Source organism: Salmo salar, chromosome 25, assembly GCF_965601325.2.
Source record: "Salmo salar chromosome 25, fSalSal1, whole genome shotgun sequence".
NCBI classification, from domain to species: domain Eukaryota; kingdom Metazoa; phylum Chordata; class Actinopteri; order Salmoniformes; family Salmonidae; genus Salmo; species Salmo salar.
Genome location: NC_138315.1, coordinates 52,311,350 through 52,329,117, shown reverse-complemented (window position 1 = coordinate 52,329,117; position 17,768 = coordinate 52,311,350). Strand labels below are relative to the sequence as shown.

The 17,768-nt window shown below is 44.9% G+C and overlaps 1 protein-coding gene across 4 annotated transcripts in view; it reads right to left on the bottom strand.

Moving 5' to 3' along the window:
• pard3bb (par-3 family cell polarity regulator beta b) overlaps positions 1-17,768 on the bottom strand; it is a 563,164-nt gene that overhangs the window by 237,582 nt on the left and 307,814 nt on the right. For all 4 annotated transcript variants that reach the window (XM_082969211.1, XM_082969213.1, XM_082969212.1 and 1 more), the window contains one exon: positions 7,496-7,708. In XM_082969211.1, the coding sequence (XP_082825337.1) occupies positions 7,496-7,708 (213 nt within the window). The remainder of the gene's footprint in view (positions 1-7,495; positions 7,709-17,768) is intronic.

Below are 17,768 nucleotides of genomic sequence, written 5' to 3'. Positions count from 1 at the left end.
TGTTCATCATATATGCATAGTCACTTTAACCATATCTACATGTACATACTACCTCAATCAGCCTGACTAACCCGTGCCTGTATATAGCCTCTCTACTGTATATAGCCTCTCTACTGTATATAGCCTCTCTACTGTATATAACCTCTCTACTGTATATAGCCTCTCTACTGTATATAACCTCTCTACTGTATATAGCCTCTCTACTGTATATAACCTCTACTGTATATAACCTCTCTACTGTATATAACCTCTCTACTTTATATAGCCTCTCTACTGTATATAGCCTCTCTACTGTATATAACCTCTCTACTGTATATAGCCTCTCTACTGTATATAGCCTCTCTACTGTATATAACCTCTCTACTTTATATAGCCTCTCTACTGTATATAGCCTCTCTACTGTATATAGCCTCTCTACTGTATATAACCTCTCTACTTTATATAGCCTCTCTACTGTATATAGCCTCTCTACTGTATATAACCTCTCTACTGTATATAGCCTCTCTACTGTATATAGCCTCTCTACTGTATATAACCTCTCTACTGTATATAGCCTCTCTACTGTATATAACCTCTCTACTGTATATAGCCTCTCTACTGTATATAGCCTCTCTACTGTATATAACCTCTCTACTGTATATAGCCTCTCTACTGTATATAGCCTCTCTACTGTATATAACCTCTACTGTATATAGCCTCTCTACTGTATATAGCCTCTCTACTGTATATAACCTCTCTACTGTATATAGCCTCTCTACTGTATATAGCCTCTCTACTGTATATAGCCTCGCTACTGTATATAGCCTCTCTACTGTATATATCCTCTCTACTGTATATAACCTCTCTACTTTATATAGCCTCTCTACTGTATATAGCCTCTCTACTGTATATAACCTCTCTACTGTATATAGCCTCTCTACTGTATATAGCCTCTCTACTGTATATAACCTCTCTACTTTATATAGCCTCTCTACTGTATATAGCCTCTCTACTGTATATAGCCTCTCTACTGTATATAACCTCTCTACTTTATATAGCCTCTCTACTGTATATAGCCTCTCTACTGTATATAACCTCTCTACTGTATATAACCTCTCTACTGTATATAGCCTCTCTACTGTATATAGCCTCTCTACTGTATATAGCCTCTCTACTGTATATAGCCTCTACTGTATATAGCCTCTCTACTGTATATAACCTCTCTACTGTATATAACCTCTCTACTGTATACAACCCCTCTACTGTATACAGCCTCTCTACTGTATATAGCCTCTCTACTGTATATAACCTCTCTACTGTATATAGCCTCTCTACTGTATATAGCCTCTCTACTGTATATAACCTCTACTGTATATAGCCTCTCTACTGTATATAGCCTCTCTACTGTATATAACCTCTACTGTATATATCCTCTCTACTGTATATAACCTCTCTACTTTATATAGCCTCTCTACTGTATATAGCCTCTCTACTGTATATAACCTCTCTACTGTATATAGCCTCTCTACTGTATATAGCCTCTCTACTGTATATAACCTCTCTACTGTATATAGCCTCTCTACTGTATATAGCCTCTCTACTGTATATAGCCTCTCTACTGTATATAACCTCTCTACTTTATATAGCCTCTCTACTGTATATAGCCTCTCTACTGTATATAGCCTCTCTACTGTATATAGCCTCTCTACTGTATATAGCCTCTCTACTGTATATAGCCTCTACTGTATATAGCCTCTATACTGTATATAACCTCTCTACTGTATATAACCTCTCTACTGTATACAACCCCTCTACTGTATATAGCCTCTCTACTGTATATAGCCTCTCTACTGTATATAACCTCTCTACTGTATATAGCCTCTCTACTGTATATAACCTCTACTGTATATAGCCTCTCTACTGTATATAGCCTCTCTACTGTATATAACCTCTACTGTATATAGCCTCTCTACTGTATATAGCCTCTCTACTGTATATAGCCTCTCTACTGTATATAACCTCTACTGTATATAGCCTCTCTACTGTATATAGCCTCTCTACTGTATATAGCCTCTCTACTGTATATAGCCTCTCTACTGTATATAGCCTCTCTACTGTATATAACCTCTCTACTGTATATAGCCTATCTACTGTATATAGCCTCTCTACTGTATATAGCCTCTCTACTGTATATAGCCTCTCTACTGTATATAACCTCTCTACTGTATATAACCTCTCTACTGTATATAGTCTCTCTACTGTATATAGCCTCTACTGTATATAGTCTCTCTACTGTATATAGTCTCTCTACTGTATATAACCTCTCTACTGTATATAACCTCTCTACTGTATATAACCTCTCTACTGTATATAGCCTCTCTACTGTATATAACCTCTCTACTGTATATAACCTCTCTACTGTATATAGCCTCGTTATTTTTTTACTTAAAAATGGCACTGTAGGGCCTGTAAATAAGCATTTCACTGTGAGGTCTACTACACCTGTTGTATTCAGCATTTCACTGTGAGGTCTACTACACCTGTTGTATTCAGCATTTCACTGTGAGGTCTACTACACCTGTTGTATTCAGCATTTCACTGTGAGGTCTACTACACCTGTTGTATTCAGCATTTCACTGTGAGGTCTACTACACCTGTTGTATTCAGCATTTCACTGTGAGGTCTACTACACCTGTTGTATTCAGCATTTCACTGTGAGGTCTACTACACCTGTTGTATTCAGCATTTCACTGTGAGGTCTACTACACCTGTTGTATTCAGCATTTCACTGTGAGGTCTACTACACCTGTTGTATTCAGCATTTCACTGTGAGGTCTACTACACCTGTTGTATTCAGCATTTCACTGTGAGGTCTACTACACCTGTTGTATTCAGCATTTCACTGTGAGGTCTACTACACCTGTTGTATTCAGCATTTCACTGTAAGGTCTACTACACCTGTTGTATTCAGCATTTCACTGTGAGGTCTACTACACCTGTTGTATTCAGCATTTCACTGTGAGGTCTACTACACCTGTTGTATTCAGCATTTCACTGTGAGGTCTACTACACCTGTTGTATTCAGCATTTCACTGCAAGGTCTACTACACCTGTTGTATTCAGCATTTCACTGTGAGGTCTACTACACCTGTTGTATTCAGCATTTCACTGTGAGGTCTACTACACCTGTTGTATTCAGCATTTCACTGTGAGGTCTACTACACCTGTTGTATTCAGCATTTCACTGTGAGGTCTACTACACCTGTTGTATTCAGCATTTCACTGTGAGGTCTACTACACCTGTTGTATTCAGCATTTCACTGTGAGGTCTACTACACCCGTTGTATTCAGCATTTCACTGTGAGGTCTACTACACCTGTTGTATTCAGCATTTCACTGTGAGGTCTACTACACCTGTTGTATTCAGCATTTCACTGTGAGGTCTACTACACCTGTTGTATTCAGCATTTCACTGCAAGGTCTACTACACCTGTTGTATTCAGCATTTCACTGTGAGGTCTACTACACCTGTTGTATTCAGCATTTCACTGTGAGGTCTACTACACCTGTTGTATTCAGCATTTCACTGTGAGGTCTACTACACCTGTTGTATTCAGCATTTCACTGTGAGGTCTACTACACCTGTTGTATTCAGCATTTCACTGTGAGGTCTACTACACCTGTTGTATTCAGCATTTCACTGTGAGGTCTACTACACCTGTTGTATTCAGCATTTCACTGTAAGGTCTACTACACCTGTTGTATTCAGCATTTCACTGTGAGGTCTACTACACCTGTTGTATTCAGCATTTCACTGTAAGGTCTACTACACCTGTTGTATTCAGCATTTCACTGTGAGGTCTACTACACCTGTTGTATTCAGCATTTCACTGTGAGGTCTACTACACCTGTTGTATTCAGCATTTCACTGTGAGGTCTACTACACCTGTTGTATTCAGCATTTCACTGTGAGGTCTACTACACCTGTTGTATTCAGCATTTCACTGTGAGGTCTACTACACCTGTTGTATTCAGCATTTCACTGTGAGGTCTACTACACCTGTTGTATTCAGCATTTCACTGTGAGCTCTACTACACCTGTTGTATTCAGCATTTCACTGTGAGGTCTACTACACCTGTTGTATTCAGCATTTCACTGTGAGGTCTACTACACCTGTTGTATTCAGCATTTCACTGTGAGGTCTACTACACCTGTTGTATTCAGCATTTCACTGTGAGGTCTACTACACCTGTTGTATTCAGCATTTCACTGTGAGGTCTACTACACCTGTTGTATTCAGCATTTCACTGTGAGGTCTACTACACCTGTTGTATTCAGCATTTCACTGTGAGGTCTACTACACCTGTTGTATTCAGCATTTCACTGTGAGGTCTACTACACCTGTTGTATTCAGCATTTCACTGTGAGGTCTACTACACCTGTTGTATTCAGCATTTCACTGTGAGGTCTACTACACCTGTTGTATTCAGCATTTCACTGTGAGGTCTACTACACCTGTTGTATTCAGCATTTCACTGTGAGGTCTACTACACCTGTTGTATTCAGCATTTCACTATGAGGTCTACTACACCTGTTGTATTCAGCATTTCACTGTGAGGTCTACTACACCTGTTGTATTCAGCATTTCACTGTAAGGTCTACTACACCTGTTGTATTCAGCATTTCACTGTGAGGTCTACTACACCTGTTGTATTCAGCATTTCACTGTGAGGTCTACTACACCTGTTGTATTCAGCATTTCACTGTGAGGTCTACTACACCTGTTGTATTCAGCATTTCACTGTGAGGTCTACTACACCTGTTGTATTCAGCATTTCACTGTGAGGTCTACTACACCTGTTGTATTCAGCATTTCACTGTGAGGTCTACTACACCTGTTGTATTCAGCATTTCACTGTGAGGTCTACTACACCTGTTGTATTCAGCATTTCACTGTGAGGTCTACTACACCTGTTGTATTCAGCATTTCACTGTGAGGTCTACTACACCCGTTGTATTCAGCATTTCACTGTGAGGTCTACTACACCTGTTGTATTCGGCGCATGTGACAGATAAACTTTGATTTGATTTACATATGTTAGCAGGTTATTTTTAGCACTTTTCTGGAATGCTTGCTTGTTTTCATTGCTTTACTGGGAAGCTTAGTATAAGTAGCATATCCCACTGCTGGCTTGCTTCTGACGCTAAGCAGGGTTGGTCCTGGTCTGGTCCCTGGATGGGAGACCAGATGCCGCTGAAAGTGGTGTTGGAGGGCCAGTAGGAGGCACCCTTTCATCTGGTCTAAAAAAAAATCCCAATGCCCCAGGGCAGTGATTGGGAAGATTGCCCTGTGTAGGGTGCTGTCTTTTGGATGGGACGTTAAACGGGTGTCCTGACTCTCTGTGGTCATTAAAGATCCCATGGTACTTATCGTAAGAGTCGGGGTGTTAACCCCTGGTGTCCTGACTCTCTGTGGTCACTATAGATCCCATGGTACTTATCGTAAGAGTCGGGGTGTTAACCCCGGTGTCCTGACTCTCTGTGGTCACTATAGATCCCATGGTACTTATCGTAAGAGTCGGGGTGTTAACCCCTGGTGTCCTGGCTCTCTGAGGTCATTAAAGATCACATGGTACTTATCGTAAGAGTCGGGGTGTTAACCCCGGTGTCCTGGCTAAATTCCCAATCTGTCCCTCAAACCATCATGTTCACCAAATCATCCCCAGCTTCCAATTGGCTCATTCATCCCCCTCCTCCTCTCCCCTGTAACTATTTCCCAGGTCGTTGCTCTAAATGAGAATGTGTTCTCAGTCAACTTACCTGGTAAAATAAAAGTAGATATTTTTATGTTAGTGATATTTATGTTTTAGCTTATGGTGCAGGGTGAGCTGCACACAGTGGACTTCCTCCTAGGGCACACCGCCTCAGTGCTAACAGCATAAATCTGGTTCAAATGACACATTATTGCTGCTTACAATAGCTGTAGGTTCAGCAGAGGCATTCAGGGCAGTTAGGGGTAGGTTACTGACGTTGTGTGTGCCAAAGTCCCTGGGATATTGTACATTTGCTGAAGCATCATGACAACTCAGCGACACAACGGTAGAGGATTAACTGAGCTGGGCTCGGGTCATTGATAAGTCATTGTCTCAACGCAGCCTAATAATACTGTGGAAGGATCCAGGAACCCACATGATTTGGGTTGATCCCATCCTACTTATAAAACGAGTTGTGTTTCCAAAAGGTATCGAAATTGTAAACAACAGTTACAACCATTGAGTTGCAATAATCACATAGCCAGTTGTAAAAGAGAAAGAATCCTGCTAAAGTGTTCAGCGCTGTGATTCAGAGAGGACACAGGGCGAGATAGGATGAGTCTTTTATTAGTGTCTAGCAGAGAGTCAATCAGCTCTTTACAATCCAGTTTCAACTGTTCAGAGCTGCCCTTCATAATGTCATTAAAACCCACATGGACGACGACAGAATCAATGTCCATGTCCTGACGTAGGACATTCAGTGAGCAGCTTAGTGATGTCATTTATTCGAGCTCTGGGATTGGGGACATTGTTTTTCGCACCAGGAACAGTCACACGTGTTACCATGGCGCTGCTCAAAGTCACGGCTGGCGGAGAAGAACGAGGAAAACCCGCCCAATCCCACGCGTCACAGGATGGTTCCTCCGACAGATGGACAACACCGGCCAGTCGGATAACAGCAAGGCGGCGATGCATCCAACATGTTGCGAACGCAATCCAGCCACAGGCGTAGTAGAAAAGGTAGACATGCCACTCTGTGTTTTTAACTCAGTTTCTTACGTAGGCTGGCGACCTTTGTGAACAAGGAAGCCACCTCAAGCCTATAATCCTCGGCAAGCAAACAATTTCCGCATCGGAACTCTGAGGGATCCAGTTTGTCCCGAAACAAAACAAAGCGTACTAGATAAAGCTCCGACCGGCGCTAGAACGGGTCATTTACCTCTCCAGACAAAGATGGCTCCATTGGAAAACTCATCTGGCACTAACATCTCTTTCAAGCAGACTTTTCTTCTGGGCCTGAGTAGCAGGCAGTTTAATTTGGACACCTTATTCATCCAAGCTACTCAATACTGGCCACCCCCCGTTCCCAAAGAAGTTAACCTGTCAGTTCAGCAGGATTCCGGGACAAGAAATAGCGGTCTTAGCTGTTAAAAGCTAACCACGTCGCGGAATCCACGCCAAAAAAAAACAAAGATTGGTTATTGTTTTAGTTAAAACAACCAAGCAAGTTTTTCCCACAGCTACGCACTCTGATGACGTCAAGCTGCAATCAATAGAGTGTACTGCAGTTATACTGCATTCTGGGATTTGAATGTTAGGACACATAATTCTTTCTTTGTAGCTATCCCATAGATTCTCCCCCCCCTCATTTTGTGGACAGTGGGCACATATCCTGTCTTCTGTGTCCTGTCGTCAGAGGGTTAGAGGGTTGGTGAGCGAGATGGAGTGTGTGTGTGTGTGTGTGTCTCTCTCTTTATCTTACCATCATCTTCACCAGCTGGCCCGTCGTAAGATTTGTCAATGGCCGCTCTGAAGCTCTCGTTGCAGCCCCTCCCTCTGACCATGTGGGGGCGTGGTCTGTGAAAGGGGAGGGGCTCATTCTTCCTGACCTCTGACATAGCCGTCTGCAGACTCTCCAGAGAACTGGACTTCTTCAAACCCAAGGTAGGACCAAGGTCCACGGCCGGGGAGGGCTCTGAGGGGAGAGAGAGACATGCTTAGTGGACAGGGAGAGGGAGACAGGTTAGGGACCGGAGCAGGAGAGCCCTCCGAGGGGGACAGGAGAGACACGAGAGGAAGAAGGAGAAGAGAAGGGGACACTGCCCCTAGAGGGAGATATAGGGACACTGCCCCTAGAGGGAGATATTGGGACACTGCCCATAGAGGGAGATATTGGGACACTGCCCATAGAGGGAGATATAGGGACACTGCCTCCAGAGGGAGATATAGGGACACTGCCCATAGAGGGAGATATAGGGACACTGCCTCCAGAGGGAGATATAGGGACACTGCCCCTAGAGGGAGATATAGGGACACTGCCTCCAGAGGGAGATATAGGGACACTGCCCCTAGAGGGAGATATAGGGACACTGCCCATAGAGGGAGATTTAGGGACACTGCCCCCAGAGGGAGATATAGGGACACTGCCCATAGAGTGATATATAGGGACACTGCCTCCAGAGAGAGATATAGGGACACTGCCCCTAGAGGGAGATATAGGGACACTGCCCATAGAGGGAGATATAGGGACACTGCCCATAGAGGGAGATATTGGGACACTGCCCATAGAGGGAGATATAGGGACACTGCCCCTAGAGGGAGATATAGGGACACTGCCCCCAGAGGGAGATATAGGGACACTGCCCCTAGAGGGAGATATAGGGACACTGCCCATAGAGGGAGATATAGGGACACTGCCCATAGAGGGAGATATAGGGACACTGCCTCCAGAGGGAGATATAGGGACACTGCCCCTAGAGGGAGATATAGGGACACTGCCCATAGAGGGAGATTTAGGGACACTGCCCCCAGAGGGAGATATAGGGACACTGCCCATAGAGGGAGATATAGGGACACTGCCCATAGAGGGAGATATAGGGACACTGCCTCCAGAGGGAGATATAGGGACACTGCCTCCAGAGGGAGATATAGGGACACTGCCCCTAGAGGGAGATATAGGGACACTGCCCATAGAGGGAGATTTAGGGACACTGCCCCCAGAGGGAGATATAGGGACACTGCCCATAGAGTGATATATAGGGACACTGCCTCCAGAGAGAGATATAGGGACACTGCCCCTAGAGGGAGATATAGGGACACTGCCTCCAGAGGGAGATATAGGGACACTGCCCATAGAGGGAGATATAGGGACACTGCCCATAGAGGGAGATATAGGGACACTGCCTCCAGAGGGAGATATAGGGACACTGCCCATAGAGGGAGATATAGGGACACTGCCTCCAGAGGGAGATATAGAGACACTGCCCCTAGAGGGAGATATAGGGACACTGCCTCCAGAGGGAGATATAGGGACACTGCCCCTAGAGGGAGATATAGGGACACTGCCCATAGAGGGAGATTTAGGGACACTGCCCCCAGAGGGAGATATAGGGACACTGCCCATAGAGTGATATATAGGGACACTGCCTCCAGAGAGAGATATAGGGACACTGCCCCTAGAGGGAGATATAGGGACACTGCCCATAGAGGGAGATATAGGGACACTGCCCATAGAGGGAGATATTGGGACACTGCCCATAGAGGGAGATATAGGGACACTGCCCCTAGAGGGAGATATAGGGACACTGCCCCCAGAGGGAGATATAGGGACACTGCCCCTAGAGGGAGATATAGGGACACTGCCCATAGAGGGAGATATAGGGACACTGCCCATAGAGGGAGATATAGGGACACTGCCTCCAGAGGGAGATATAGGGACACTGCCCCTAGAGGGAGATATAGGGACACTGCCCAGAGAGGGAGATTTAGGGACACTGCCCCCAGAGGGATATATAGGGACACTGCCCATAGAGGGAGATATAGGGACACTGCCCATAGAGGGAGATATAGGGACACTGCCTCCAGAGGGAGATATAGGGACACTGCCTCCAGAGGGAGATATAGGGACACTGCCCCTAGAGGGAGATATAGGGACACTGCCCATAGAGGGAGATTTAGGGACACTGCCCCCAGAGGGAGATATAGGGACACTGCCCATAGAGTGATATATAGGGACACTGCCTCCAGAGAGAGATATAGGGACACTGCCCCTAGAGGGAGATATAGGGACACTGCCCCTAGAGGGAGATATAGGGACACTGCCCATAGAGGGAGATATAGGGACACTGCCCATAGAGCGAGATATAGGGACACTGCCTCCAGAGGGAGATATAGGGACACTGCCCATAGAGGGAGATATAGGGACACTGCCTCCAGAGAGAGATATAGGGACACTGCCCCTAGAGGGAGATATAGGGACACTGCCTCCAGAGAGAGATATAGGGACACTGCCCATAGAGGGAGATATAGGGACACTGCCTCCAGAGAGAGATATAGGGACACTGCCCCTAGAGGGAGATATAGGGACACTGCCCTTAGAGGGAGATATAGGGACACTGCCCATAGAGGGAGATATAGGGACACTGCCTCCAGAGGGAGATGTACAGTTGCATTCGGAAAGTATTCAGACCCCTTGACTTTTACACATTTTGTTACGTTACAGCCTTATTCTAAAATGGATTAAAGAAAAAAATGTCCTCATCAACCTTCCAGAAGGACAAACATCTCTGCAGCACTCCACCAATTCGGCTTTTCACTCCTCAGTAAAAGGCACATGACAGCCCGCTTGGAGTTTCCCAGACCATGAGAAACTTGCCTTGAATGCCAAGCATCACGTCTTGGGGAAACCTGTCACCGTCCGAACGGTGAAGCATGGTGGTGGCAGCATCATGCTGTGGGGATGTTTTTCAGAGGCAGGGACTGGGAGACTAGTCAGGCTCCAGAGCGCTCAGGACTTCAGACTGGGGTGAAGGTTCACCTTCCAACAGGACAACAACCCTAAGCACACAGCCAAGACAACACAGGAGTGGCTTGGATACAAGTCTCTGAATGTCCTTGAGTGGCCCAGCCAGAGCCCGGACTTGAACCCGATCGAACATCTCTGGAGACCTGAAAATAGCTGTGCAGCGACGCTCCCCATCCAACCTGACAGAGCTTGAGAGGATCTGCAGAGAAGAATGGGAGAAACTCCCCAAATACAGCTGGGCCAAGCTTGTAGCGTCATACCCAAGAAGACTCAAGGCTGTAATCGCTGCCAAAGGTGCTTCAACAAAGTACTGAGTAAAGGGTCTGAATACTTATGTAAATGTTATATTTTTGTTTTTTATTTTGAATACATTTGCATCAATTTCTAGAAACCTGTTTTTTGCTTTGTCATTATGAGATATTGTGTGTAGATTGATGAGGGGAAAAAAATACCAATTTAATAAATTTTAGAATAAGGCTGTAATGTATTAAAATGTGGAAAAAGTCAAGGGGTCTGAATACTTTCTGAATGCACTGTAGGGCCCCTCACCTCACTATGTACTAGCACTCTATCACACTCATGATCCAAGCAGTGGCAATAACATCATGTACAAGCTGATTTAACCCTGTCTCCTAATTGACATTTAACCCTGTCTCCCCTCACAGCTCAAATAAACACACCAAGCAAAACATCACTCACAAGAACGACTGATACCAGTGTGTTTGGTGGTTTTGTGCAGAGATATGATGAATCAAAATCACGATGAGTCCCATGACTATTGCACAACCAGGAAGACTATTACACAACCAGGAAGACTATTACACAACCAGGAAGACTAGTAAACAACCAGGAAGACTAGTACACAACCAGGAAGACTAGTAAACAACCAGGAAGACTATTGCAAAACCAGGAAGACTATTGCACAACCAGGAGGACTATTGCACAACCAGGAAGACTATTGCACAACCAGGAGGACTAGTAAACAACCAGGAAGACTATTGCACAACCAGGAAGACTAGTAAACAACCAGGAAGACTATTGCATAACCAGGAAGACTATTGCACAACCAGGAAGACTAGTACACAACCAGGAAGACTATTGCACAACCAGGAAGACTATTACACAACCAGGAAGACTATTACACAACCAGGAAGACTAGTACACAACCAGGAAGACTAGTACACAACCAGGAAGACTAGTAAACAACCAGGAAGACTATTGCAAAACCAGGAGGACTATTGCACAACCAGGAAGACTAGTAAACAACCAGGAAGACTATTGCAAAACCAGGAAGACTATTGCACAACCATGAGGACTATTACACAACCAGGAAGACTATTGCACAACCAGGAAGACTAGTGCACAACCAGGAGGACTATTACACAACCAGGAAGACTAGTACACAACCAGGAAGACTATTACACAACCAGGAAGACTATTGCACAACCAGGAAGACTAGTGCACAACCAGGAAGACTATTACACAACCAGGAAGACTAGTACACAACCAGGAAGACTATTGCACAACCAGGAAGACTAGTGCACAACCAGGAGGACTATTACACAACCAGGAAGACTAGTACACAACCAGGAAGACTATTACACAACCAGGAAGACTATTGCACAACCAGGAAGACTAGTGCACAACCAGGAAGACTATTACACAACCAGGAAGACTAGTACACAACCAGGAAGACTATTACACAACCAGGAAGACTATTACACAACCAGGAAGACTATTACACAACCAGGAAGACTATTGCACAACCAGGAAGACTATTGCACAACCAGGAAGACTATTACACAACCAGGAAGACTATTGCACAACCAGGAAGACTATTACACAACCAGGAAGACTATTGCACAACCAGGAAGACTATTGCACAACCAGGAAGACTAGTACACAACCAGGAAGACTAGTACACAACCAGGAAGACTAGTACACAACCAGGAAGACTATTGCACAACCAGGAAGACTATTGCACAACCAGGAAGACTATTACACAACCAGGAAGACTATTACACAACCAGGAAGACTATTACACAACCAGGAAGACTATTACACAACCAGGAAGACTATTGCACAACCAGGAAGACTAGTACACAACCAGGAAGACTAGTACACAACCAGGAAGACTAGTAAACAACCAGGAAGACTATTGCAAAACCAGGAGGACTATTGCACAACCAGGAAGACTAGTAAACAACCAGGAAGACTATTGCAAAACCAGGAAGACTATTGCACAACCATGAGGACTATTACACAACCAGGAAGACTAGTGCACAACCAGGAGGACTATTACACAACCAGGAAGACTAGTACACAACCAGGAAGACTATTACACAACCAGGAAGACTATTGCACAACCAGGAAGACTAGTGCACAACCAGGAAGACTATTATACAACCAGGAAGACTAGTACACAACCAGGAAGACTATTGCACAACCAGGAAGACTAGTGCACAACCAGGAGGACTATTACACAACCAGGAAGACTAGTACACAACCAGGAAGACTATTACACAACCAGGAAGACTATTGCACAACCAGGAAGACTAGTGCACAACCAGGAAGACTATTACACAACCAGGAAGACTAGTACACAACCAGGAAGACTATTACACAACCAGGAAGACTATTACACAACCAGGAAGACTATTACACAACCAGGAAGACTATTGCACAACCAGGAAGACTATTGCACAACCAGGAAGACTATTACACAACCAGGAAGACTATTGCACAACCAGGAAGACTATTACACAACCAGGAAGACTATTGCACAACCAGGAAGACTATTGCACAACCAGGAAGACTAGTACACAACCAGGAAGACTAGTACACAACCAGGAAAGACTAGTACACAACCAGGAAGACTAGTACACAACCAGGAAGACTATTGCACAACCAGGAAGACTATTGCACAACCAGGAAGACTATTACACAACCAGGAAGACTATTACACAACCAGGAAGACTATTGCACAACCAGGAAGACTATTACACAACCAGGAAGACTATTGCACAACCAGGAAGACTAGTACACAACCAGGAAGACTAGTACACAACCAGGAAGACTAGTACACAACCAGGAAGACTAGTACACAACCAGGAAGACTATTGCACAACCAGGAAGACTATTGCACAACCAGGAAGACTATTACACAACCAGGAAGACTAGTACACAACCAGGAAGACTATTACACAACCAGGAAGACTATATATATATATAAATAACACACACATACAATTCTCTCTCTCCCCCTTCTCCCTCTTTCCTTCCCTCTCAGAATGATCACGCTCCAGGCACCCAGCTAAGTTCTGTACCCCCCCCCCCCCCCCCAAAAAAAGCTTGTTTCTCTGTTCCTGTTAGAATCAGTAAATAAAAAAGCAATAGAAACTACAGAGGACTAATGGAAGCTGCATACTCCTGAACCATTTGGATTATCAGGCTATGATATACTGCACTTATTTGGTAGTGGGACACACATTCAAACATTTTATTGATTTATTTATATCATTATCACAATTTTATTCAAACAGTAATGTGCAATTAACCCAAAATAAACTGACTTTCTGAAGAGGCAACAACGGCACGGGAATTCCCCTGTGTGTGTGTGTGTGCGTGTGCGTGTGTGTGTGTGTGTGTGTGTGTGTGCGTGCGTGTGTGTGTGTGTGTGTGTGTGTCAGGGCTCCAAATACATGGAAGGTTTTGGAAACACTCTGGGCCAGTTGAACTTCCCCGTTAGTGAAAACAATATTGTAATAATGCTATTTTTAATCTAGGCTATATAAGCTGTTCCTTCGTTGTGTCTATTATTTCTCACATGTACAAACTCTACACATACATATAGCATGCGGATATATATATATATATATATATAGCCTGTCAGGCAGAGAGAGCTCACAAACAGCCTGTTGTTTGTACAGACCAGAACCCCCAGCGGTATTGATAGGAAAGACATAGCAATGTTACAATATCTACCAGTAAAGGCTAAGGTAAGAATGAATATTTAAAAAAAGGTTTTCCGTTTTTTTTAAACCATTGATCCAGATAGTCCTAATTAACTCTTCAACGTTTCAAAATGGCCGACTAGCTACCCACGAGGACAGACTTCATTAGCACGTTCGTGTCGACAGCAAACTGTCTATTTAGTCAGGCGATGCCTACATTATTCAGACATATTTGAAAATGTGAAAATTGGGCTCGACAATGTCTGTACAAACCCTGTTTAGGCTAGAAAGTGTTCATACACATTGACTTACTCCACATGCCAATGCATCCAGATCTCATGTAGCTGTTTCTCAATCAGCAGTGTTGAGTGTCTTTCTGTCGGTTTAGTGAAAAGCCATGAGTCAGGCATCCTGCTAATCTGGCTGACAGGTGGCCTGGGGATCGGGGAAAAGGAGAGGGAGAGAGAGAGAGAGAAGGGGGTGGGTGGGGAGAGAGAAATATGGGGGATAGAGAGAGACAGACTCAAGGTAGTGATCTGTGGTGGGCTACTGCTGCACAGTCCTCCTTTAATGGTCTAGTATAATAACCAACATCCCACCCCAGTGTCTCTCTCTCGCTCTCTCTCCTCTCTCTCTCTCTCTCTCTCTCTCTCTCTCCTCTTTCCTCTCTCTCTCTCTCTCTCCTCTTTCCCTCTCTCTCTCTCTCTCTCTGTCTCTCTCTCCCTCTCTCCTCTCTCTCTCTTCTCTCTCTCTTCTCTCTCTCTCTCTCCCTCATCAGCAGAACTGTCACAAACACCACCATCTTTCCACTCCACTCACCCTTTCTTCCTGTCTCTCACGCTCTCTCTCATTCTCTCTCATTATCTCATTCTCTATTTACCCCTGTCTCAATCTCTCTCCTTCTCTCATTCTCTCATTACCCATCTCTCTTTCTCTCATTCTCTATTTACCCCTGTCTCAATCTCTCTCCTTCTCTCATTCTCTCATTACCCATCTCTCTTTCTCTCATTCTCTATTTACCCCTGTCTCAATCTCTCTCCTTCTCTCATTCTCTCATTACCCATCTCTCTTTCTCTCATTCTCTATTTACCCCTGTCTCAATCTCTCTCCTTCTCTCATTCTCTCATTACCCATCTCTCTTTCTCTCATTCTCTATTTACCCCTGTCTCAATCTCTCTCCTTCTCTCATTCTCTCATTACCCATCTCTCTTTCTCTCATTCTCTATTTACCCCTGTCTCAATCTCTCTCCTTCTCTCATTCTCTCATTACCCATCTCTCTTTCTCTCATTCTCTATTTACCCCTGTCTCAATCTCTCTCCTTCTCTCATTCTCTCATTACCCATCTCTCTTTCTCTCATTCTCTATTTACCCCTGTCTCAATCTCTCTCCTTCTCTCATTCTCTCATTACCCATCTCTCTTTCTCTCATTCTCTATTTACCCCTGTCTCAATCTCTCTCCTTCTCTCATTCTCTCATTACCCATCTCTCTTTCTCTCATTCTCTATTTACCCCTGTCTCAATCTCTCTCCTTCTCTCATTCTCTCATTACCCATCTCTCTTTCTCTCATTCTCTATTTACCCCTGTCTCAATCTCTCTCCTTCTCTCATTCTCTCATTACCCATCTCTCTTTCTCTCATTCTCTATTTACCCCTGTCTCAATCTCTCTCCTTCTCTCATTCTCTCATTACCCATCTCTCTTTCTCTCATTCTCTATTTACCCCTGTCTCAATCTCTCTCCTTCTCTCATTCTCTCATTACCCATCTCTCTTTCTCTCATTCTCTATTTACCCCTGTCTCAATCTCTCTCCTTCTCTCATTATCTCATTACCCCTCTCATTCTCTCATTAGCCCTCTCTCATTCTATATTTACCCCCCTCTCATTCTCTCATTACCCCTCTCTCATTCTATATTTACCCCTCTCCCATTACCCCTCTCATTCTCTATTTACCCCTGTCTCATTCTCTCATTGCCCCTCTCATTCTCTATTTACCCCTGTCTCATTCTCTCATTACCCCTCTCATTCTCTATTTACCCGTCTCATTCTCTCATTACCCCTCTCTCATTCTCTATTTACCCCTGTCTCATTCTCTATTTACCCCTCTCTCAAACACATACAACATGATCAATTCAGGCTGTAGGGTCATCATGTGTATTTATATCTTAAGAGAAAAATTGTTTATCTGCAGTACGCCGGTCGTCTTGGAATTGTCAAACCTCAAGACGGATATCCTCTCTCTCCCTCTCTCTCCCTCCCTCTCTCTCCCTCTCTCTTCCTCTCTCTTCCTCTCTCTTCCTCTCTCTCCCTCCCTCCCTCTCTCTCCCTCTCTCTTCCTCTCTCTCCCTCTCTCTCCCTCCCTCTCTCTTCCTCTCTCTCCCTCTCTCTTCCTCTCTCTCCCTCTCTCTCCCAATCACCAAAGGAAATTACTAAGGAAAACAAAGTAAAGAAAAGGCAGTTATCTTCCTCTTTAGAAGCTGTCAGCTCAACGTTTCTCTCTCTGTGTGTTGCTTCGGGGAAGATGGTTTAATAAAAACAAGCTTTGGAATCTAATGGTTCAGGGGAAACCGACTAGTGGAAGCTCCCAAACAGGGCTGGAAGCAGCCAACCGACTAGTGGAAGCTCCCAAACAGGGCTGGAAGCAGCCAACCGACTAGTGGAAGCTCCCAAACAGGGCTGGAAGCAGCCAACCGACTAGTGGAAGCTCCCAAACAGGGCTGGAAGCAGCCAACCGACTAGTGGAAGCTCCCAAACAGGGCTGGAAGCAGCCAACCGACTAGTGGAAGCTCCCAAACAGGGCTGGAAGCAGCCAACCGACTAGTGGAAGCTCCCAAACAGGGCTGGAAGCAGCCAACCGACTAGTGGAAGCTCCCAAACAGGGCTGTAAGCAGCCAACCGACTAGTGGAAGCTCCCAAACAGGGCTGGAAGCAGCCAACCGACTAGTGGAAGCTCCCAAACAGGGCTGTAAGCAGCCAACCGACTAGTGGAAGCTCCCAAACAGGGCTGGAAGCAGCCAACCGACTAGTGGAAGCTCCCAAACAGGGCTGGAAGCAGCCAACCGACTAGTGGAAGCTACCAAACAGGGCTGGAAGCAGCCAACCGACTAGTGGAAGCTCCCAAACAGGGCTGTAAGCAGCCAACCGACTAGTGGAAGCTCCCAAACAGGGCTGGAAGCAGCCAACCGACTAGTGGAAGCTACCAAACAGGGCTGGAAGCTGCCAACCAACTAGTGGACGCTCCCAAACAGGGCTGTAAGCAGCCAACCAACTAGTGGAAGCTC